Source organism: Eubalaena glacialis, chromosome 3 (assembly GCF_028564815.1).
Source record: "Eubalaena glacialis isolate mEubGla1 chromosome 3, mEubGla1.1.hap2.+ XY, whole genome shotgun sequence".
In the NCBI taxonomy this organism is placed as follows: Eukaryota; Metazoa; Chordata; class Mammalia; order Artiodactyla; family Balaenidae; genus Eubalaena; species Eubalaena glacialis.
This window is the reverse complement of record NC_083718.1, coordinates 159348132-159373680: the sequence shown is the minus strand read 5'-3', so window position 1 is coordinate 159373680 and position 25549 is coordinate 159348132. Positions and strand designations below refer to the sequence as shown.

General features: G+C 41.0%; 1 protein-coding gene across 2 annotated transcripts in view; it reads left to right on the top strand.

Moving 5' to 3' along the window:
* ST3GAL3 (ST3 beta-galactoside alpha-2,3-sialyltransferase 3) overlaps window positions 1-25549 on the top strand; it is a 224011-nt gene that overhangs the window by 3889 nt on the left and 194573 nt on the right. The window contains exon 2 of one of the 2 annotated variants that reach the window (XM_061184330.1): window positions 23345-23489. The exons of the other annotated variant lie outside the window; for it this stretch is intronic. Coding sequence (XP_061040313.1) covers window positions 23375-23489 — 115 coding nt within the window. The 5' untranslated portion in view covers window positions 23345-23374. The remainder of the gene's footprint in view (window positions 1-23344; window positions 23490-25549) is intronic. 2 annotated transcript variants of the gene reach the window in all.

Here is a 25549-nt window from a genome sequence, read left to right as displayed (position 1 = left end):
GCAAGGAAGTGTGTAATAAGGTACATTTTCACTTGAATGGTTAAAATAAAAAGGATCCTAGTTCAACCTTACTGGTTTAATTGGGTTTAATTGAGGCTGTAAAACTTTGGCGTTTGGGGAGGAGATTTCACTTTTAACAAAGAAAGTGAAAACTGGGTTGAAATCTTGCTTCTGCCATTGATTGTCTAACATTGAGCAAGTGTCTGATTCTGGAGTCCGAGTTGCATCATCAGTGAAATGCATAGGGTGGTTATAAGTTCACTTTATGTAAAGTGCTTTGCCCAGTACCTAGTTCAAGGTAAGGACTGATGATTATGATTATAGCAGCAGCATCAGGATTTGAAAATACTTTGAGAAATCAGGTAAGGAAATCTCAGGATTTCCCCAGATTTTCCTACCTTTTCCACTTCCTTGGCATCCTGTCACACCTTTTGTATTTTCACATTTATCCTATTTTATTTTGCTTGGTTGTATATGTGTCTGGGTCTTCCACTGTACTAGGCCCTCTAGTCATCCCACAAGTAGCTATTGAGCATGAGCTCTCTGCTAACCTCTGTGCTAGGTTATGGTATTACAAATACAAAAGGCATATCCCGGGCCTCAAAGAGCCTTTAGTCTGGTAGGACCAGAAACCAGTGAACTGGCAGTTAGAATACATTGTAACGGGCTATGTTTGAGGGTCCTGTGGGATCTCCTAAAAAGAGAATCTGATGTCACACAGGGAATATAAATAATGGTTTTCCAGAGAAGCTCACACCTACCTAAGTCTTGGATCACTAGTTAGTAGCTGGGTAGATGTGGGTTTAAAAGGCTTTTCAGGCAGAAACAATGTGTGTAATGGCCTAGAAACACAAGAGAGTGTGGCTGCATCCTGAAGATGCTTGAAAGGCAGGAGAATAGGGTATGTTTGGGGAGTGTGTGGAGGCTGCAGAAGTTAGACTTAAGGCTTGTGAGTTCAGGAGTTTATTGTGATGAGGAGGAGGAGCCACTGAAGGGTGTGAAGGTAAGAAATGACTTTATCAGCTTTGCCTTTTAGGAAGATCAGTGTGTGTGGAGGCAGCAGAGGAGTGAATGTCCTGTTTCCCTGACATGGGAAGTTCTGAGGTTTGCAACCGTAGTGCCATGTCTGCTGCAGGGTCATAAAATATTATGGATGAAGAGAGCTTAGAATGAGGTGAGGCTGGAGGGAAGGTTACCATTTAGGCTACTGCAGTAATAGGAAGGGTGTGTCCATGTCCTGCCTGGGGGTAGAGGAGAGTCAGCAGACCAAGATTTCCATCATGGCTTCACCAGTTTCTAAGGTGTGGCCTTGGGCAGGCTTCAGAACCTCTGGTGTACTCTCAGTTTTCAAATTGGTAAAATGGGGATAAAAATACCTACCTTGCAAGGTTCTGAGAATTTGAGCAAATAGATGTAAAAAGCCTGCTCCTGGACTATTAGATACATAAGGGACCTCTTATCATAAAAATAATAGTTTTAAGATTTTTAAAAATTAAGTAAGTAAGTAATTTTTGGCTGCGTTGGGTCTTAGTTGCGGCATGCTGGGATCTTTTGTTGTGGCGTGCGGGCTCCAGAGCGCGTGGGCTCTGTAGTTGTGGTGCATGGGTTCGGGCTTAGTTGCTCCACGGCACGTGGGATCTTAGTTCCCCGACCAGGGATCGAACCCATGTCCCCTGCATTGGAAGGTGGATTTTTTCACTGGATCACCAGGGAAGTCCCAGTTTTAAGATTCTTAATGCTTAGTATATTCCCTGCTTCACAATAGGTGATCGTTAGCCTAAAATCATCTGCCAACACTGTGGTTTTATTTATACATCCTTTTTTTAAATTTATTTTTTTATTTTTGGCTGTGTTGGGTCTTTGTTGCTGTGCGTGGGCTTTCTCTAGTTGCGGTGAGCGGAGGCTACTCTTCGTTGCGGTGCGTGGGCTTCTCATTGTGGTGGCTTCTCTTGTTGCAGAGCACAGGCTCTAGGTGCGCGGACTTCAGTAGTTGTGGCACGTGGGCTCAGTAGTTGTGGCTTGCGGGCTCTAGAGTGCAGGCTCAGTAGTTGTGGCGCACGGGCTTAGTTGCTCCGCGGCATGTGGGATCTTCCCGGACCAGGGCTCGAACCAGTGTCCCCTGCATTGGCAGGCGGATTCTTAACCACTGCGCAACAGTGATGATGGTCTGGGCGGGTTGGGCATGAGAGAATTATCCTGAGATCAAGAAGGGAAGAGTTGGTTGATATGAATATCATACCAATTTAAACATTCTTTAAATGCCAACAAATTATATATGGTCATTCAGCCGTTCCCAGCCCTCACCCAGAAGTGACACATGCACGTGTGCATACACTCTTGTCGCTGATGTTATAATGTGCTCACTGTTTGGGCTGCTAAAATGTATGCGCTTCTCCTTCAGCGTGTCATCATCGTTGTTGACTGTGTCCCCCTGAAATTTTGCTCCTCCTCAGTCTTCTTCTGAAATGTTTGTAAAGATGATAATGGGTGTTTAATTCCAATTTGTTCTCCTTTAGGTTCCGCCTGGTCATCCTGGTTGACAGGAGTTCCTTCCCTGTGAACTTCTGCACAACTTATGTTATTCTGATTAAATGTTATCTACTGCCTTATCATTATTTGTCTATATGTCAGTAAATTCCCCTTTTCCTTGATGTTAGTTTTCTTTACAAAATAATGGAAAGATGGCATGTTTATGACATGACTTAAAACCCACAGAAACCTTGTGTTTGAAATATGTTAAACAGGTTAGGATAGTCTGTTCCTAAGTTTTCAAAGTATATGGCAGTGATTTTCAGAGTTTTTGATCTCAGGACCCCTTTATAAGTTATAAAAATTATTGAAACCCCAAAGAACTTTCTTTTTTTTTTTTTTAGAATGCAGTTTTAAATTTTATTTATTTATTTATTTATCTATGGCTGTGTTGGGTCCTCGTTTCTGTGCGAGGGCTTTCTCTAGCTGCGGCAAGTGGGGGCCACTCTTCATCGCGGTGCGCAGGACTCTCACCATCGCGGCCTCTTCCGTTGCGGAGCACAGGCTCCAGACGCGCAGGCTCAGTAATCGTGGCTCACGGGCCCAGCTGCTCCGCGGCATGTGGGATCCTCCCAGACCAGGGCTCGAACCCGTGTCCCCCGCATTGGCAGGCAGATTCTCAACCACTGCGCCACCAGGGAAGCCCCAGAACTTTCATTTTATGGGTTTTGTCTATTGATATTTAATATATTAAAAATTACTGAGAAAATTTTAAGTCACAAGAATACACAAGCACGCATTCCATTAGCTGTGAGGACAGTGATATAGCCACATGTCATCATGTGTTATGTAGCCTCTGGAAAACTGTGCTGGACCCTTGGTGAGAGAAAGAGAGTGAACAGGGCAAATAATGTCTGAGAATTACTGTGAAAACAGTTTTAAACTCGTGGATCTGAAACTGTGCACCTCAGATTGGGACTTGAACCCACGTGCCGGGACTCAAACCCAGCCTAAACCCAGATTGGGACTTGAACTCATGCGGCTGGGACTTGAACCCACGCGGCCAGGACTCGAACCCGGCCAAAATCCACAGTCTTCCAACTGAGATCACACACTGGTTTCAGGACTTAATGAAACTCAGGTTCTTGATGTCTCATCGCAGAAAGAATTCAGTGAGAGACAAAGTGATAGGTAAGAAGTGGGTTTATTTAGAGGGAAACACTCCACAGAGTGTGGGCCATCTCAGAAGGTGAGAAAGGCACCAGGGTATGGGGTTGTCAGTTTTTATAGGGGTGGGTAATTTCATAGGCTAATGAGTGGGAGGAGTATTCCAGCTATTTCAGGAAGGGGCAGGGATTTCCAGGAATTGGGCCACCACCCACTTTTTAATCCTTGTGGTTGGTCTTGCAACTTTCATGGCGCCTGTGGGTGTGTCATTTAGCTTGCTGATGTGTTACGGTGAGCGTATACTGAGGCTCAAGGTCTAGTGGAAGTCGACTTGTCCGCCATCTTGGACCCATTTGGTTCTAATCAGTTTATGTCATGTTCTAGGGCTATGTCATTCTTTCAAAGGTTGTGCCCTGCCCCCTTCCCTCTTGTTTCAGATCCACTGAAAGGGTCTTGGGGACTGTCTGGGGTCCTTGGACCACAGTTTGAGAACTGCTGGCATGTAGATATGAGAGTTTTTATAAATGACACTTTTACATCTTTCTGGCAACAAAATAACGTAAGGATGGAAACACTGCCAAACATCTGTTTTCAAAATGCACTCAACGTATTTTCTTTAAAAACAAACAAACAAACAAAACTAGTTTCTAGCTTTTGTAAAGACATGTTCTTCACCTTGAAAGGACAGATGTGTGTATTTTTGGAAAATCTTGTAGGTGCCATACTATTAACAGACATTTGCCATCCCAGAAAAGTTTAGCAAACTTGGAACACCAGTATGTTTGTAAAAGAAGAATATACAACTGCTCTTTAAGTTCTGGAAGTCTTATACATGCTTGGCCAGGTGATAACCAGAGAACTTCTTTGAGGCACAAGAGTTTCATGGTTACTCACCATCTCATTGTCAAGTTTAGTTATGATTCTATTTATTTAAAATAGGATCCAATTTTTATGAAATTAACCACATTGTTATCACTTAATGCATAAACTGCACTGCATCACGAAGCAAATGGTAAGTAATGGTACCATTACCCCCCATGCTCTGGAACTTTCACACTTTTTGAGGATTTTTCCTGAACCTCATATGCCCCAAGATGTCTGACATAGGGATTGTTTGAGGAGGCCAGTGTCCACTGAAATTAAATATCAGAAAAGTTTATAAACAGGAGTACTGGTATTTTCTTCTGTTACCTTGGTGAATCTTTGTGTGCCTTTGAGATGTCTGTTCTCTCTGACAGTGAATGGCCTGGGCTGTTACAACACCCTCTTCTTGCTCTTGCTTGGCCTTTTCCAGGCTGTCCTCTGCATTGCGACTCAAGTGATCTTTCTAAAATACAGATATGACTATGTCATTTACTTACTCCCTTCACTGGTTCTCCATTGCCAGTGGGATAAATTTCAGACCCCTTAGCACGGCATCTAAAGCCTCTCTACCTTTTTACTGCTTCTGCTTCTTCACTGAAGCTTTTCTGAAACCTCACAGACAGTTATAAATTTCCACCACCTCATAATGTCTGTGCCTGTTTAACTGCATGCATCACACTGTTCTCGAGGGCAGGTACCACACTGTGTTCCTACTGCTATACTCAAGTGTGTAATAATGGCTTCTGCCTGGACTGATAAGATGGCATAGCTTCCATCGTGGTTCCAGCATAGTTATTCTGCAATATTATATTTTTTTCCTTGCCCTTTTTAAAAAAGGATATGAGCAGATAAACAATGTGGAACTACTACATAGGCCTAAGACATCTGAAGTCTCAGAGACATAATAGCAATGAAAGGGAACATTTATCTTGTATTTTCTAATGATGTATTTTACACATACAAGAACAGAACAATATGATGATACCCGTCACCAAATCTTAATATGCCATATTACGTCAGTTTTTGTTTTTGTTTTTTTTTTAAGAAACAGAACATTACAGTTCCAGTAAAAGCCTCATGTATTTTTCCCTGGTCTCCTCCGTCCTTCACCAGAGAAAACACTATCTTGAATTTAAAGTTTTAAAATTCCCATGCATGTTTTTATGCTCTTGTGGTTTTGCTACATGTTGTGTGTCTATATACCATGCATAGCAGGGGCCAGCAGACAGGCCTGCAGGTTTTATTGGAACACAGCCATGCCCATGATTACGTATTGTTCTTGACTGTTTTTGTGCTGCAACCTTCTGTTTCCAGTTTTCTGGACATACTGCCATCTCCCAACCACCTTCAACACGAGTCCCCACCATTTTATCTCAGCTGGCCCAAAGCAAGGTCATCTTTTCAAATATTCCAGTTGAATTTTCTCAAGACTGATTGGAGTCAACTTTTCCAAATAAAGAATTATGTCTAGAAGCTTGTCCTCTGAACATACCATTAAAACAAATAATCAGAAACCCAATAAAACCAAACATTAACAGCTCTTATTCAGAAAGGCTTTTTTGTGTGTGTTTGTAAAAACAGAAATGAACTAAAACATGCAAAACTGAGAGTTCTGTTTCCTTGGATTTTTACCCCTCTCCCCTAGGCTTTTTTCTCAGCCACTAATAAAGGGAACATCTGACCAGGGACAAAATCTTTTCAGTTTTACTCTTCTGCCTTCCATTTTTAAAACCTTGGTGTAGATATCTAATTTGTACTCAGAAAGTCACTGACTGCCTGTGTTACACAAGTCTAGGTCCAATCACATGGTACTTTCAGCAGGTAGAGTTTAATGTAAGGATTATTAACTTTAACTGAATTGGAGTAACATGAGATTAGCTAGTAAGTAGTAAAGAAATAAGCACTTGGAAAGATGCTCAACATCATTAGCCATCAGGGGAATGCAAATCAAAACCACAATGAGATACCACTTCCTACCCACCCACTAGGATGGCTGTAATCAAAAAGACAGATAATAAGGAGTGTTGGCACAGGTGTGGAGAAATCAGAGCTCTCATACACTGGTGGGAAAACAGTGGCATTACCTCAAGTAGTTAAACATAGAGTTACTGTATGACCTGGGTATATTTCACTCCTACATATATACCCAAGAGAAGTTAGAACTTATGTCCCTATAAAAATTTGTACATGAATATGCATTGCAGCATTATTCAGCCAAAAGGTGGAAACAGCCCACATGTCCATCAACTGACAAATGGATAAATAAAAGATGGTCCATATAATGGAATGTTATTTGGCAATAAAAAGAAATGAAGTACTGATGTGCACAAACCTTAAAAACATTGTGCTAAGTGAAAGAAGCCTGTCACAAAGGACCACATATTGTTTGATTCCATTTATATGAAATATCTGTAGACATTTGCCTATTCTATAGAACAAAGTAGTTTAGTGGTTGCTTAGGGCTGGAGGTTTGTAGGGGATGACAGCTAAGGGGTGTGGGGAATCATTTCGGGGTAATAGAAATGTTCTAAAATTGATTGTGGTCATGTTTGCGCAACTCTGAAAATACTAAAAGCCATCAAAAGGTATACTTTGAATGGGTGAATTGTATAGTATGCGAATGATATCTCAATAACGCTGTCAAAAAGAAGTAAAGAGAACTCTAGAGAATATAGAAACAGATCCAAGGAGCAGCCGCCACCTCAGGGATGAGCTAGAGCACTCAACAAAGAGCTCCCCAACCTGCCTCACACCCACCACAGGCTGAGATTCAGACTTTGGTGTAGTGGACATGACAGTGGCTCACTGGATTGCACATGAGCCACTGTGATGCTGCATGGTGGAGCTTGCCAGAAATCTGCCATCTTGGGTACTGGGGAAAGCTGTTTACAGAGAGACGTCTCACCAGAGGTACTCTGCTACAAAACTGCCCAAGAGAAGTGCTGAGGGCAGCTGTTGGCTGCTGCTCACTGCTGACTGCTGTCCACTGGAAAAGTCCTGTGTGCTGCAGGAGCCTACCGAGAGGAACACACTGGAACACACTAGAACCCAGAAGCCATGGCTTTCCAGCACCCTCTAGTGACAAAGCTTGACATCATGTCAACTAGCAAAAAGAAAATATTTAAAGGGCCCAGATCCATTTTCACAGAGCAAGCAAAAAGGATGAATTTGGAGCTAAGAGGCAATAAGTCTGTAATCCACACAGTGGGTAATCTGAACCTCAGCATACCCTTAGCTTTTTAATTCCCTTTGCAGATCTTCAGGTTATCCTTGCCACCTTGGTTATTGGGGCTCAGAGAAGCTGGGACTCTGTATTTTTGGGCCAACTTGCCCTCAGCCCAGTTCTCTCTGATTATCCATTTTTGCATATCTTTTTTTTGTTCTGTATGCTTGGTTCTCTTTTTCAGACACCAATCATACCTATGCTGGATTTCCTATGGCAACTATTGTATTTTTGTTTTTGTTTTTTGTTTGGGTTTGTTTTGGTAATCCTTTTAAACTTTTTATTCTTTTTCATTTTATCTTCCTCATTTTTTATCCACCATGGCCTTCATGACTTACTGTGTTTTCAGCAGTTCTTAATTGTTCTCTTTCATTGAGGCTTTTGTTTTTGTGGTGGTGTTATTTTTCTTTCTTCACTTTTCCTGAGTGCTAATTTTACTTAAAAAATGTTGTTTCACTATTTTTTCCCTGAGGCTCTCCCTTTAGTCTTGGCTCTTAGTTACCTCTTGTTTTATAGAGCCTTTTGGGAGTGGGTGTGGGGCTGGTAGAACCTTTGTTAATGATATGTATCCATCCTGTGACAAAGTTTTTTCTGTTGTGTGCTCTTCATTTACCACACTTCCCCTTGACCCTCCCCCTTCCTTTCTTCCACTTTTGTTTAGATTCTTCACTGGTTCTGTTTCATTTTTGTTCTGTACCATATAGCCTCTTCAAATGAAAAAAATTACATGACTGAAGTCAGATCATTTGGATTTGAATCCTCAGTCTGCCACTTACTAGCTCTATGATCTTAGATAAGATAATTTTCTCTCTCTGTGCCTCAGTTTATTCTCTATATAATGATAACCTCGTAGGATTGTTGAGAAGATTCAGTGAATTAAAGCATATAGAACTTTTAGAACTGTGGCTAGTCTGCAGTAAGTACTGTATGAATATTAGCAATATTAATTATTTTATCCCTTGCATTGACTTGCAGTTAGAAAATACACAATTCTTCTGCATAGAATAATGTAATATATTGCATGTTAATTAACTACTTAAATCTGCTTAGTCATGCATAAAGTCTGAAAAGGAAGTGTACATTCAGCAAAACCATTTTAAAAAATTGATCTTTTCAGTTACTTGTTCAGGAAGCTGGGTAATAAATAGTACATAATAGCTTCTAATTAGCTTGCCTCAAAAATATTCACAGGAGACATGTTCAGGAAATACTTTGTGGCTTTTGCTGTGTGTAATTTTGTCATAATTGAGTTCATATTCATTATGGCTGCTATTTGAAGGTCAGCAAAATTCTAACATTTCAGACTAAAAATTGTTGCCAGGTATAGTTTAGAAAATAACCACATTGTAGGATGTTTTAGAAATGACAGGAGTTTGGTGTGCTTTGTTTCAGTGAGTTCAAATTTTTTTGTAATTTTCTTTTATGGCTAATTAAAATAACCTAGTTTTACGTACCTTTTGTACCTTTTTTTGAGCAGACTATAAGTGACTGAACATTTGGTCAGTGAGCAGATAGTTTTTGAATACCTACCAGGGATGCAATGGTGAATAAAATAGACCTGTTCACTGCCTAGATTAGCCAGAATAAAATTTTAAGCAAATTACTGTAAATACTCCTGAGTATAAATGCATTATGTAATGGATGGGGATATACGGGTGCTGTGGGAATTTCTAATAGGGAGACCTAACCTAAAGTGTGGAGACGGGTAAGGCTTCCCTGTGGAATTAACTTTTAAGCTGAGACTTAAAGGCAGAGTGGCAGTTGGCTAGGTGAAGTGGTAAGGTCAAGAAGGTTTCAGCCTGACATTAGGAGACAGCATGACAAGTTCAAAACACTGAAAGACGTTCATTGTTGCAGACTCACAGAGGTAAGGTGGTAAGAGATGGTAAGAGAGATGGGAGGAGATGTGGGCAGGGGCCAGATCATGCAGAGTCTTATAGGCCCTGTTAAGGGGTTTGGGACTTTACCCTAAAGACAGTGGGAAATTTACAAAGTTTAAACCTGGGAATAAAATAGATCCACACTGGCTGCTATGTGGAGAATGAATTGAAGAGGATCAAGAATGAATATGGAAGTACCCAAAGGAAATGAAAACAGGATGAAATATACATACACACCTGTTTATCACAGCGTTATTCATAATAGCCAAGATATGGAAACAACCCAAATGCCCATCAATAGATAAATGGATAAAAAAAGATGTGGTACATATACACAATAGAATATTTATTCAGCCATGAGAAAGGAGGCTATCCTGACATTTGTGACAACAGGGTTGGACCTTGAGCACATTATGCTAAGTGAGATAAGTCAGGGAAGGACAAGTACTGCACAATATTACTTATATGTGGAATCTGAAAAGCAAACCTGTACAAAAGCAGAGTAAAGGGAGGTTACCAGAGGTTGAGGGATGGGGGAATAAGTCTGATGATGGTTAAGGGTAGAAACTTGTAGCAAGTAGTAAACAAACCATAGAGATCTAACATACAGTGTAATGAATATAGACAATAATATTGTACTATAATGTAATGTGATAAATATTGCTTAAATGGCAGTCATGTTACAGTATATAAATATATCAAAGTAACACGCTATACACCTTAAATTTACAAAATGTAACATGTCAAATTTATCACACACAAAAGAATGGACATGGGAGGCTTATTAGGAGGTTATAGTTGTAGCCCAAACAAAGGGTTATAGTGACTTGAAATACGATGGTAGCAGTGGAGATAGAGGGACGGATGGATTTAAGAAGTATTTAAGAGGTAAAACTCATAGGGCTGGATGACTGATTATATATGGAGGGTGAGAGTGAGAAGGAGGGTACTGTCAAGGATAATTTCCAGGTTTTTGACAGAAGCACTTGTGAAGGTGTTGCCTTTTATTGAGATAGTGAATACTGGAGAAAGAGGAGGTTTTTTTGGGAAGTCTGAGACATCTGTGAAACATCTAGATGATGATACAGAAATTAAATAAATGGAGGGAGTTTCTGGGTAGCCTGGTGTTAGGATTCTGGGCTTTCAGTGCCGGGGTCTGGGTTCAGCCCCTGGTCGGGAAACTGAGATTCTGCAAGCTGCACGGTAAGGCCCCCCCCCAATAAAAGTTAAATAAATGGACATGGAACTTAGAAGAAGTATCTGGATGGAATATATAAAATTTGGGATAAGGATGGTAATTGTAGTCATGGAAGTGGAATGAGATTGCCTTGGGGATATCTGTGGAATGAGAATATAAAAAGCCTGAGACAGCACCCCAAGCTTCTCTCTCCATTTAAAATTGCTCGTGCGCTCCCTCTCTCTCTCCCTCCCTCTGTCTCTCTTTCTCTCTCCTCTCTCTCTCTCCCTCTCTCTCTCTCTCTCTCTCTCTCTCTCTCTCTTCCCCCCTCCCCCTCCCACTCCTCTCCTCTGTCCCCCCTCCTCTGTCTCTCTATCTTTCTCTCTATATATACGCACAAACACACACACACACACATTATGTCTTTAGTATGTATTACTTTTTGGAATGTGTACAAATTATATTAATTGTGTCTAGAGTTGGGCGACAGGTAGGATTGGAAGCCAGATCAGATTGTGGTGGGTGGAAGAATGAATGGGGAGTGAGAAGTCAGACTCCTCTAGGGCAGGGTCTAAATCTGATTGTCTTAGTGTCCTCTGTGCCTTGCATAATCCCTGGCACTTGGTGTTTGTTACATTAGTTTTGAACAGAAGAGAGACACATCCTTCTCTGAGATAAGATGAATGTATGAGGAGGGAATGAGCCCAGCTGCTGCATTCCCTCTACATGCTGAAGAGAGTTTGCTGTGAGCACTTGTAGCTCTTTACCTGCGTGCTTTTTTTTTATGGCTGTGCAGGGAGGCCAGGTACCCTCCCGCAGCCAGAAAAATTCTCTGCACTCATCTGTTAGTGTTCTTATGTTTTTATTCTGGTCTTTTTCTTTCTTTCTTTCTTTCTTTTTTAATAGTTGAGTATATGATACTTGTATCAACTTTTTTCATTACTATATCATAAGCATTTTTCCATGTCATTAAAATTGTTTCATAAACAACATCTTAATTGGCTGCATAATCTCATTTGATGTTTATTTGAACATTTATTTGTGCATTTGGTTTAAGTTTTTTCGTTTTTAACTTTTTTTTTTTAAAATAAATTTATTTATTTATGTATTTTTGGCTGTGTTCATTGGGTCTTCGTTTCTGTGCGAGGGCTTTCCTCTAGTTGCGGCGAGCGGGGGCCACTCTTCATCACGGTGTGCGGACCTCTCACTATCGTGGCCTCTCCCGTTGCGGAGCACAGGGTCCAGACGCGCAGGCTCAGTAGTTGTGGCTCATGGGCCCAGTTGCTCCGCGGCATGTGGGATCTTCCCAGACCAGGGCTCGAACCCGTGTCCCCTGCATGGGCAGGCAGATTCTCAACCACTGCACCACCAGGGAAGCCCTCTTTTTTAACTTTTAATTTTGAAATAATTTCAGACTTACAAATAAGTTGCAAAAATATTACAAGTACTCCCATATATCCTTCAGCTAGTCTATGGTGGTGTCTATCAGATTTCTGCCTTGTAAAATTACTCTTTTCCTCTCTGTAATTAATAAGTATCTTGTGGGGAGATACTTTAAGATGATATAATATCCCATTTCTCAAAATATTACTTATTAATTTTAGCATCCTTTGATGTTTCTTAGCTGAATTATTACTAAAATGATTGCTAAATGGTGATTTTCTAATTACATTATTCTACACTCATTCCACTCTAAGGGAGAGCTTTTTCCTCTCCTCATTTATTAAATTCTTATTTAATGGGTCATAATCTGTTATTATCAGTCTAAATTGCCCCATTAGGAGCCCCTCAAGCTGACTGCATTTTCCTTTTCACATGGCACTCTGAGCACTCTCCTGCTTTCAGGCTTATCTTGATAGTGCCTTCTCTGCCTCAGCCCTGGAATCAGCCATTCTTCCAGGGACCCCTGGTTCCTATTACATAGTGGAGAATAGTATTTAAAAACCAAGATCTAGGTGCTAGGTGTGCTCATTGCTACTGGGATATGATTGCTGCTGGGCCCTTTCAGTGGACAGAGCTAGGGCTTACAAGCATGTACATACACAAAAGCACACATACATTGTCCACATCTATAGTTATTTTTATATTTTTGTATGTGTATATATTGAAAACCATCAGTTCACACTGATACCTTCAATTCCAATACAACCCAAAAGATCTATTCTAGTTTTTCTTTTTCCACATTTTCAACTCACTTCTCCATCATTGAGAGATCTGGCACCTGTTAGCCTCAGTATATTTACTTATTTGGTCAGTCCCTTATCACCTCCTGCCATACCCCCAGACTTATCATGATGGCCTGATGCTCCTCCCCCTCTTCACTCCAGATATATGTGCCTACCTTGCTTGGCCCCTAAAGCCTAATGGCTTTTAGATTAAATTATTCAGAAAGGAAGAGAGGGAGAGAGCGCATTCCTTTTAAGATTTATTTATTTTTTTTATTTTATTTATTTTTGGTTGCGTCAGGTCTTATTTGCGCACGCGGGATCCTTGCTGAGGCACGTGGGATCTTTCGTCGTGGTGCGCAGGCTTCTCTGTAGTCGTGGTATGCGTGTTTTCTCTCTCTAGTTGTGGCACACGGGCTCCAGGGTATGTGGGCTCTGTAGTTTGCGGCACGCGGGGTCTAGTTGAGGCGCGCGAGCTCAGTAGTTACGGCGTGCGGGCTTAGTTGCCCCGCGGCATGTGGGATTTTAGTTCCCAGACCAGGGATTGAACCCGCGTCCCCTGCATTGTAAGGCGGATTCTTTACCGCTGCACCACCAGGGAAGCCCCCTCATTCCTTTTTATGGCTGCATAATCCTCTATTTTGTGAATACACCAGAGTTTATTCAGTTCTTACTGAAGGGTTTTTTTCTCTTATATTACAAATAGTGCTGCAATAAGTAGCCATGTGCATAAGTCTTTTTGTATTTTTGTCAGTGTATCTTTGGGATAGTTTCTTAGAAGTGAGATCATTGGGTTAAAGGGTAGAAGCATGTATGATTTTGTTAGATACTGCCAAATCCCTCTTGCCAGCAGCAATGTATGGGCGTTCTCCCCACAACCTCACCACTAGAATGTGTTGTCAAGCTTTTGTCCTGGCAGTGAGTTTGAAATTTCATCTCTTTCCGAATATCGAGATGTTATACTCCTCCTTGTCTTGGAGGTTTTGGCTTATTTTAAGCTAGTACTTGCTTCTTTGTATGTCATCCACTTCTGGAGATCAGTTTCCTGTTTAGCCTGTTTGTTCTACCTCTTTATTTGAAAATCTTTTTCCTTAATGGAAAAGTCAGAAATAACATAGGTGATTAGTTCGCCATTCTCACTGTCATATCTGTTGAACAAATGGGTAAATTCGTTGACTGACTGACGGTCGTGTGTCTGCCAGAGCTTTAGGTTGAAGTCACAGTATGGCTGTGGCAGTTCAGATGTCACATCTGCATTCAGGACAGAAGGAGGGGGGAAGGGCTGGGAGCAGCCACTTCAGTCCCCTTTTAAAAGGAAAGAAAAATCTTTCCAAGAACCACCTGCTTTTTGTAGGCAGGCTGTTTATACCTTAAATTTCTCGTTGTTTTTGTGGGAGGATTGGACAGAGTACATGTCCTTTGTGCTACTGGAAATGCAAGTCTCCAATTTCTATTTCACTTTAAAAACTTTGTACATTTATTACTTGCATGAGTACAAATATTAAAGTTAAATATACAAATACATCGTGAAAAATACCCTCTCCAAACCCACTTTTCAGAGGTAATTACTGTCAACAGCTTGGTGTGTGTTCTTTTATCTATGTGCTTCCTTCTTAACCTTAATTTTTTTTTTTAATTTATTTTTTATTGAAGTATAGTTGAATTACAGTGTTGTGTTAATTACTGCTGTACAGCAAAGTGACTCAGTTAATTACTGCTGTACAGCAAAGTGACTCAGGTATACATATATATGCATTCATTTTTTAAAAATTTTTTAAATTAATTAATTAATTTTATTTTTGGCTGTGTTGGGTCTTCGTTTCTGTGCGAGGGCTTTCTGTAGTTGCGGCAAGCGGGGGCCATTCTTCATTGCGGTGCGCGGGCCTCTCACTATCGCGGCCTCTCTTGTTGTGGAGCACAGGCTCCAGACGCGCAGGCTCAGTAGTTGTGGCTCACGGGCCCAGTTGCTCCGCGGCATGTGGGGTCTTCCCAGACCAGGGCTCGAACCAGTGTCCCCTGCATTGGCAGGCAGATTCTCAACCACTGCACCACCAGGGAAGCCCTTAACCTTAATTTTAAATATTACTGTCTTCCTTGTTTGTTACCACCAGTATGGGGCCATACATACATTCACATATGTACTATTCTACAAGATTTTTTTTTTCACTTAACAGTATACTCTAGCTATTTTTCTATGTCAGGACATGCCTGTGTGTCTCATTCTGTTAACTGTTACATCATATTCTATACTTGTTATATTCCTGCCTTCATCAATCCATTGTAGGGTTTCCCTGGTGGCGCAGTGGTTGAGAGTCCGCCTGCCAATGCAGGGGACATGGGTTCGAGCCCTGGTCCGGGAGGATCCCACATGCCACGGAGCAACTAAGCCTGTGCACCACAACTACTGAGCCTGAGCTCTAGAGCCCGTGAGCCACAACTACTGAAGCCCGCATGGCAAAACTACTGAAGCCCGTGCGCCACAACTACTGAAGCCTGTACGCCTAGAGCCCGTGCTTCGCAACAAGAGAAGCCACCGCAATGAGAAGCCAACGCACCGCAACGAAAAGTAGCCTCTGCTCGCTGCAACTAGAGAAAGCCCTCGTGCAACAACGAAGACCCAATGCAGCCAAAAAAAAAAAAAAAAAAAATCCATTGTCCACCTTTCCTCTGTGTGCTGGTGGCTGACCTCTACAAACTGTACCATCTGGGCTTCCTTGCCTTCTGGCTTCCAGTTGGGATCAGCTGATGAAAGGCACTGATGGGGATCAGAGGACCAGTGGTGAGAGAAGTCAGTATTTATTGTCCCCTACTGTCCCTTGCCATGGCCGTAGTAGCAGATGTGTTCCTCTGTGGCCACTGCTCCTGTTGGCTGGCCTCTCTTCTCCAGCCAGCTCTTGCTGGGCTCCAGTATCTCCCTTCTTTCTCTTTGCCTTTTCAGCTCCAAGGTAGGAGTAGCTTCCTATTGTTGCTAGTTCCTGGATGTATCACTGCCCCTGGGTAGTTCCTCTAACCCTACAAAAAATCTTGTCGTTAATTCCTTTGGTTAACTCCTTTTCATGTGCTGTCTACTTCCTGCCGAGACCTCAGTGATAGCAATGATATAAATATCACTGTGTACATGTACCATAATGTATTTGTCTGGTTCCCTATTGATGGACATTTGAGTTGTTTCTAGTATTTTGCTCTTATAATCAGTGTTGCTAATAAACATCCATGTATTGATACTTATCTTTTAAAATAGTTGTTGGAGTGTTACTCTTGGAAAAAGTCATAGAAATAGAAATGTGGAGTCAAGGTGTGTGAATGTTGTAAATTTCAACAGATACATGTTTCCCCTGCTATCTGAAAGTAGAACATTCCTATGAAACCTTTCGTAAGCCAAAATGGTAGAAAGTGAAGAAGCAAGTACCATTAATTTATATGGAAAACTTTTTGAGTGTTCTCAGACCCAAAAAATAATTTACCAAATCATGCCAAATAACAGTTAAAACCTAAAATAACGCTAACATATAGTAAAAGCAGGAATGACATGATAAATACATAGCCTGTATAAATTAGAAATAATGTATTTATGGTGTAGTTTCCCTCACCAGAGTCAGGAAGACAGCAAGCACACTGGAAGGCTAAGAGGTGGTGGTGATGGTGTGTTAGGCTGAATCATTGGAGGTTGGGGTGGTGGGAAGTATAGGAGACGAGGGTGTAGGAGAGAGGGGAAGAGGGTCATTTCTCAACATCTCATCATTGTCTGAATCCATCAGACCAGGCAGGTCAGTTATGTCTACACCTTCTATGGCTGTCTGCCTTCATGTCAAAGGCTGAGGTTCATTGTCTGCTGTGGCTGATGTGACAGGCTTGAATAGGACAGTATGCTTGATTGCTTAGCCTCACGCATTTTTCTATCATACAATTCTTTATAGACACTCAAAACATCCTGCAAACCTGCCCTAAACTTGTGTGTCCTTTCAAAATTAAAGTCATACTTTTCTGCAATCATTGCAGCACTGTTGTTCATAGTGAAAATCTCATGTAAGTGCTTTACATTCAGTTTCTGGTTGACTTCACTCATGGGCTATTTGCTACTGAGTTCAGTTTCAACCTATATCTTTTACTCTTGCAGTTGCATCAGCTCTTGGTGTGTCAGTTCTTGGTCATGGGATGCTAAAACCTCTTCAACATCTTTATCAGCTTCCACAAACCCAGCCTCCTTAGCCATAGTCACTGTTGCCATATTTATTGTTGATTTGAAGCCTTTAAAATTGCTCATTACTTCAGGACACAGTCTCTTCCAAATGCCATTTCCCACCAAGACTTTTAGCCTAATGAAAGCATCTCCAGATTTAACAGTAGCCAATTTTATTTATTTATTTGTTTTATTTTTAATTTTTATTTATTTATTTATTGAATGAAAGATTCTTTATATTCTATAGTGCTTTACAATTTTCAAAAGTTTCACACACATGATTTCATATAATCCCATAATAACCTTTTTTTCCCCCTACCCCTGTATTGCCCCTCACGCCTTCCCTTTCCCCACTAGTAACCACTTGTTTGTTCTCTATATCTGTGAGTCTAGCAATTGCCAATTTTATGTTTTAATTTTTCCAGATCTCTCATAATGCTCTGGAGTTGCCCTCTCTGTCAGTGGCATTTATAATAAAATGCATCACATTTTTGCATACAGTAAGCCTTAATTGTGGCTATTAGGCCTTGGTCACGCAGTTGCATCAACAATGTCATACTTGGTGGTAAGAACACAACACAAATGTTAACTGCTATACTTGGTAATGCCAGGTGGATGAGCAGCACAATTATTGACAACCACAAGACACCTATTATGGAGGTTATTTTCTCTACAGTATTTTTCAGCAGAAGGGCTAATGTATCCACTCATGTACTCAGAAAAAAATCACTTGGGTATTCCAACCACTTGGATGTGAATGAAACATAATAGGAAGTGTATTCTTATCAGTGCCTTTAAGTGCCCTCAGATTTTCTGAATGGTACATTAGTTGAGGCCTTAGGACAGCATCACCAGTGGTGTCAATAGTAGGCATTAGGATAAACCTCTCCTTTGATGCCTTGTGTCCCTTAGCCTGCTTTTCTTCTCTTGAAAGGTCTTGCTCAGCAATTTTTTCCAATAAATTACAGCTTTGCCATAGTTAAACACTTGCTTATGTAAATAGCCACCTTCTGGGAACTTTTCAGCAGCTCCAGTATCAACCAGAGCAGTCTGTCCAGTAACTTTTAAGCTATGAAGCTGCCCTCACCTCAAAAACCAATGAAACCACCCATGACTACCTTTATTTCTTTTTTCTTTCTTTTTTAAACATCTTTATTGGAGTATAATTGCTTTACAATGTTGTGTTAGTTTCTGCTGTATAACAAAGTGAATCAGCTATACATGTACATATATCCCCATATCTCCTCCCTCTTGCGTCTCCCTCCCACCCTCCCTATCCCACCCTTCTTGGTGGCATGACTACCTTTAAATTTGACTCTCGTAACACTCCATTCCATTGTAACATTCCATTACCATTGTCCAGTGCTTGCTTTTTTTTTTTTTTGGCCACGCTGTGCTGCTTGTGGGATTTCAGTTCCCTAACCAGGGATTGAACCTGGGCCCTCAGCAGTGAGAGCATGGAGTCCTAACCACTGGACCACCAGAGAATTCCCCATCCAGTGCTTTCCGTTTCAGCTTTTTGAAAAGACTGATTTCTCCTTAAGTATAAGATAACTTAATGCAACACTGTGCTTTGTATACCCATCAATCCACTCAAGCAGCAGACTTTCCAATTTATCCATTACTGGATGCCAGTTAAGAGAGACCCCTTTCCTACTAGCAGAACCAGTAGTAACTTCGGCAGCTTTCAATATTCTTTCTCTCTGAGTGTAAATAGTTTGAATGGTGGACACAGGAACGTTCAAAGCAAGCGCATCTTTATTTTGTTCACTACAATCTAAATGCTTAATTACGTCCATTTTTATGCTGAGCATAACACCCTTACAAGTTCTCTTAGGCTTTTCTGATACCTTAGGACACATCTTGCTAACAGATGCACAACATAAATCAAGATAAAGCACAGATGCTCACAGATAGAATTCAAAGCTATCTATGGTGGCTTGATGCAGAAATGCTTATATATTCTTTTTCATATTCTTTTCCATTATGGTTTATTAGGATATTGAATACAGTTCCCTGTGCTATACAGTGGGACCTTGTTTTTTTTTGGTTTTTTAATAAATTTATTTATTTTATTTATTTATTTTTGGCTGAGTTGGGTCTTTGTTGCTGTGAGCGGGCTTTTCTCTAGTTGCGGCGAGCGGGGGCTACTCTTCGTTGCGGTGCGCGGGCTTCTCATTGTGGTGGCTTCTCTTGTTGTGGAGCTCGGGCTCAAGGCACGTGGGCTTCAGTAGTTGTGGCTCGCAGGCTCAGTAGTTGTGTCTCATGAGCTCTAGAGTGCAGGCTCAGTAGTTGTGGTGCACGGGCTTAGTTGCTCCGCGGCATGTGGGATCTTCCCGGACCAGGGCTCGAACCCGTGTCCCCTGCATTGGCAGGCAGATTCTTAACCACTGCGCCACCAAGGAAGCCCGGGACCTTGTTGTTTGTCTATTTTATATGTAGTAGTTTGTATCTGCTAATCCCAAACTCCTAATTTGTCCCTCCCCCCACCCCCTTTCCCCTTTGATAACCATAAGCATATATTCTGAGTCTGTTTCTGTTTTGCAAATAAGTTCATTTGTGTCATATTTTAGATTCCACATACAAGTGATATCATGGTTTTGTCTTTTTCTTTCTTCACGTAGTATGATAATCTCTAGGTCCATCCATCTTGCTGCAAATGGCATTATTGCATTCTTTTTATGGCTGAGTAATATTCCATTGTGTATATATACACCACATCTTCTTTATCCATTCATCTGTCGATGGACATTTAGGTTGCTTCCATGTCTTGGCCATTGTAAATAGTGCTGCTGTGAGCATTGGGGTGCATGTATCTTTTCGAATTAGAGTTTTCTCCAGATATATGCCCAGGAGTGGGATTGCTGGATCATATGGCAACTCTGTTTTTATTTTTTTGAGGAACCTCCATACTGTTTTCCATAGTGGCTGCACCGTCTTACATTTCCCACCAACAGTGTAGGACGGTTCCCTTTTCTCCACACCCTCTCCAGCATTTGTAATTTGTAGGCTTTTTAATGATGGCCATTCTGACCAGTGTGAGTTGGTACCGCACTGAAGTTTTGATTTGCATTTCTCTGATAGTTAGCGATGTTGATCAACTTTTCACATGCCTATTGGCCATCTGTATGTCTTCTTTGGAGAAATGTCTATTTAGGTCTTCTGCCCATTTTTTGATTGAGTTGTTTGTTTGTTTTTTTATTATTGAGTTGTATGAACTGTTTGTATATTTTGGAAATTAAGCCCTTGTCAGTCACATTGTTTGCAAATATTTTCTCCCAGTCTGTAGGTTGTCTTTTCATTTTGTTTATGGTTTCCTTTGCTGTGCAAAAGCTTATAAGTTTGATTAGGTCCCATTCGTTTATGTTTGATTTTTTAAATATTCAAAATTATAGAGGCAGTACTTGTGACTTATAACAAATTTAATTCAAAGTGTATGAAGGGAAAAGTACTTTTCATTGTCTTATCCTATTTCTTAGAGGTAACCACATCAACAGTTAGCTATGTATCCTGTCATATGTTTTTAAACAAACTTATATGCTTATTGTAAATTCAAATATATGGATAAATTCATTTCTGTATGTGTGTACGTGTATATATCCATATCTGTATCTGTTTATTGAGAGCTCATTTCTGGACTCTATTCTGTTCCATTGATCTGTTTGTCTTTTCCTGTGCCAGTACCCATCCAGCTTAATAATTATAGCTTTGAGTTGGTTTTAATATAGTAAGGCAAATCCTCATTTCATTATTTTTCTTTTTTTAAAATAATTAATTTATTTATTTTTGGCTGCGTTGGGTCTTTGTTGCTGCACGCGGGCTTTCTCTAGCTGTGGTGAGCGGAGACTACTCTTCATTGAGGTATGCGGGCTTCTCATTGCGGTGGCTTCTCTTGTCGTGGAGCACGGGCTTTAGGCACACAGGCTTCAGCAGTTGTGGCACACGGGCTCAGTAGTTGTGGCTCATGGGCTCTAGAGTGCAGGCTCAGTAGTTGTGGTGGCACACGGGCTTAGTTGCTCCACAGCATGTGGGATCTTCCCGGACCAGGGCTCGAACCCATGTCCTCTGTATTGGCAGGCAGACTCTCAACCACTGCGCCACCAGGGAAGCCCTCATTATTGTTCGTTAAAAAAATTTCTTCACTCTTCTTGGGCATGAACTCTTCAGATTAACATTAGATCTAAGTTTAAAAAAATCATGGGTTTTGACTGGAGTTAGACTAAATTTATAGAGAACTGACATTTCAGGAGAACTGACATGTTTCCAATATTGAATCTTCTCACTTGGGAACCTGATATATCTGTTTATTTATTTGGATCTTTTATGTCCTTTGGTGAAAATCTTGTTCATTTCTTACGAAGTTTATTTTCAGGTATTTTATAGATTTTGTTGCCATCATGAGTGGAATTTTTTCCCCTTTCATTTTTTAATTGGTTATCGCTGGTATAGTTTTTAAGAAGCTGTTTGTTGATTTTTGTAAGTAAATCATATAATCACCTACTTTATTGAATTTTCTATTGGTTCTAATGATTTTTCGGTTGATTCTCTTGGCTTTCCTAGGTGGACAGTTATATAGTCTGCAACTGCTAACTCTTTATCACTTCATTTATAATATTTATACATAGGTTATAATATTTATAATATTTCTCATAGATTATTTCATGACTAAGATATCTGAGTGGGGTTTGGGAAGGGTGCTCCTAGGAAGTCTTCTTGGCTGATGCTACATTTAAGGTGAGTATCAAAGAACGTGCAGCAGGTGAAATAGGTGGTGGAGAATGTATTCCAGACAGACCTTGAGGAGAGAAACAAGAAATGTTCAGTGACTAGAAAGAAGAGGGGCTAGAGCATAGGATACAAATGAGGTTGGGAGAAGCAAGAGATGGTTGGAGAGTAAATAGGGGTGCAGTCAGAAGCTACTAGACTCTAAGGAGCAATTACTTTATTTTAAAGGAATTGAGAATTTAATGAAAGCTCTGTTAGGCAGAATGGTCCCTCAAAGATGTCCACATGTGGGAATTCCCTGGCGGTCCAGTGGTTAGGACTACGTGCTTCCACTGTAGGGGACATGGGTTCGATCCCTGGTTAGGGAACTAAGATCCTGCATGCTGCATGGCGTGGCCAAAAAAAAAAAAAAAAAAGAAAAAACAACAACCAAAGACGTCCACACGCTAATCCTTAGAATCTGTAAACATGTTACTTTACATGGCAAAAGGGACTTTGCACATGAAATTAAGGCTACAGACCTTAAAGTAGGGAGGTTATCCTGGATTATTCTAGTGGGCCCAATCTAATTGCATGAACCTGAAAAGCAAGGAAGTTTTTCCGGCTGGAAACAGTAGCAAGATGTGGTAGAAGGGGAAGTTGGTGAGATGAGAGTAAGAGGGACTTAACCCACCACTACTGCAATGTACCACATGGAAAACAGGGGGAGGAACACAGGAGCAAACACTGTCTGATAACCAGCAAGGAGACAGGGACTTAGGCCCTACAGCTGCAAGAAACCGAATTCAGCCTACAGCCTGAAGGAACTTGGAAGTATGTTCATCTCCAGAGTCTCCAGAAAGGAATGCAGCCCTGCTCAGCCCCTGGTTTTGGCCTTGTGACACCTTATGCAGAGGACCCTGCTGAGCCACACTGTAGCTGGACTTTAGGCCTTCAGAGCTCTGAGATAATAAATTTGAGTGGTTTCAGGCTGCTGAGTTTGTGATAATTTGTTAGAGCAGTAGTAGAATACTAATACAAAGGGGTTTAAGGAGGGAGGTAATGTTAGACTCTGTGTTATTAACAGACTGTTCCGTGTGCTGTGTGGAAGATGGATTTGGGAGAGTGCAAATTTGGAGGCGTGGAAACTTGTGGGAATACAGTGGTGGCATGGGCTAGGGTAGTGATGGTGGGAAGGGGGTGTGATTTGAGATTTATTTGGGAGATTAGACTTGCCAGAGTTTGGTCATTGATCGGGTGTCAGGAATGAGCAAGAGGAGGGACACAAGGATGACTGCTGATTTCTGGCTTGGATGCTGACTGATGGTGAAGCTGTTCTTTTAGCCGGGCTTGAGCAGGTTGGAGGATGCCAGGTCATCAACTCAGTGGTAATTCTAGGTTGTTCTTCATTTGGAAATTCTCCTATAAATACTTATTTTAAGGTAGAGTATATCAATAAGATGATTGCTTTATCAGTTAAGACCTAAATTGTTTTTTGGTTTTTTTTTTTTTTAGGTCATGTAGGAAATCGTAAATCATGTGAAGATGGGACTCTTGGTATTTGTACGCAATCTGCTGCTAGCCCTCTGCCTTTTTCTGGTACTGGGATTTTTGTATTATTCTGCGTGGAAGCTACATTTATTCCAGTGGGAGGACTCCAGTAAGTATGGTCACTCTAGCCTACCCCCAGAAAAAGCCTGCTGCAGATCAGTTATTGGGTTTTCCTGTGGCTGCTCTCATATTCTTCAGAGATGGGCAGTGATAGTAAACTGAGCATTCCTGGGACTTAGGCTTAGAAACTGCCTACCACTTTTGTTGCTCTAGACTGAGAACTTTGATGTGTTTTAAAAACTGCATGCCATGGCAAATCCTTTTATGAACTCAAGGAAAACGTGCTATTCTTCAATAAAAACCCAAACCATACCAGTACTTCTGGTTCTCGAATGTTGTTCTTTTAAAATTATTATACTTTATTGCCACTCCCATTTGCCAGTTACTGCCTTAGGGCTTGCTATTGCAGTTGGTTTTTTAATGACCTTAAAGCATTCATCTTTACCTTTTCCTTGGATTTTCAGTTTTCATTTTTTAATTTTTTTAATTTAAAAAATAATTAATTAATTTTTTTGGCTGCGTTGGGTCTTCGTTGCTGCGCGCGGGCTTTCTCTAGTTGTGGCGAGCGGGGCTTACTCTTCGTTGCGGTGCGCGGGCCTCTCATTGCGGTGGCTTCTCTTGTTGTGGAGCACGGCTCTAGGTGCGTGGGCTTCAGTAGTTGTGGCTCACGGGCTCAGTAGTTGTGGCTCGCGGGCTCTAGAGCGCAGGCTCAGTAGTTGTGGCGCACAGGCTTAGTTGCTCCGTGGCACGTGGGATCTTCCCGGACCAGGGCTCGAGCCTGTGTCCCCTGAATTGGCAGGCGGATTCTTCACCACTGCACTACCAGGGAAGCCCCAGTTTTTAATTTAATACTGTCTTTGTTTTAGTTTCCCTAAAGAAATTTTGTCTACTTAGTCTTTTTAGCCCTTGCTGGTACTGAACTTGTATTTGAATAGAATAATGACTTTTCCCCTACCCAGTAACTCCTAATCCCTTTCTCCCATTTGTAGTCATTCTCATGTGATACACTGTTTTCTGTAGGGCTTCCTGACCCCCTCCCCCAACACCAACTTGGTTCCGGTTCACCTGGCGTTGCCTGTGCTGTGGTTTGGGGCTTGCAGTTGAAGAGCTTGCACTGAGCTGCACCAGCCTCTGCACACTGTCTTCTTGGCTGTAGCTTCAGGTGTCACACGGTGACGACACGTAGCTTTCCTTTTGATTCTTTTGTCTGATGGCTGTCTGAGCTGGGTGCAGGAAAATTTGGGTAGTCTGTTCTGATTCCTAATGCCTCTTCTCTAAAATAGTTTTATTTTTACAAACACCTACTGGATGCCAGTGTGGAATTCACTTGAGAATAGAGTCAGGCTCTAGATAAGAGGTTAAACTGAGTTAGAATGAGTTGGAAGAGGCAACTGGCAATTGGCCTAATACTGTATTGACTCCTTAACGTGGGAACTGTTGCTATGAAGTAGTTCATTATTTTCTCACATGGCCCAAATTACTGAAGCAGTTTCAAGCCAATTTAAAAAGTATAGTGTTATATCTTTCATATATTGTTTTATATGTAATGTTTAAGTGCCTCTTAAATGCATAGCTTATAATGATCACTAATTACTTTGTGTTTCCAGGGTTTATTTATATTTTTCTGTTCCAACTTATTTTTAAAATCAAGGAGACGACCCAGAGTAAGGGGTGTTTATATCAGTGCAGTGTAAAATTCTGTAGTTAGAGATATTGTCCATATCTGTAATGGATGGATTCATCTGTATTCATAAAAAAGGTGGAAATATGTACAAGGAAGGGGGGGGTCTCCTTTTCTGTTAAGAGCTACTGTGGAAGACATAATCAAGGATTAGATAATTTTTTCTTAGAGAAATTGAGAAAAACATTAACTTTATGGAACACCTGTTGTGTGTCAGGTTTTAGGCTAGATAATTTACAAATTTAATTTACTTCTTACTATAACCATGTGAAGATGCTATTATTATCCCTGTTTTCCATTTGAGCAAACTGAAGTATTTAGTTTAATTAATTTACCCAAGTTACATAGCTAATTATTAGAACTGGAATTGAGTCCTGATTTTCTTTCTTTAAAACCTATGTTCGTTATTTTACTGAAAAGTATAATAA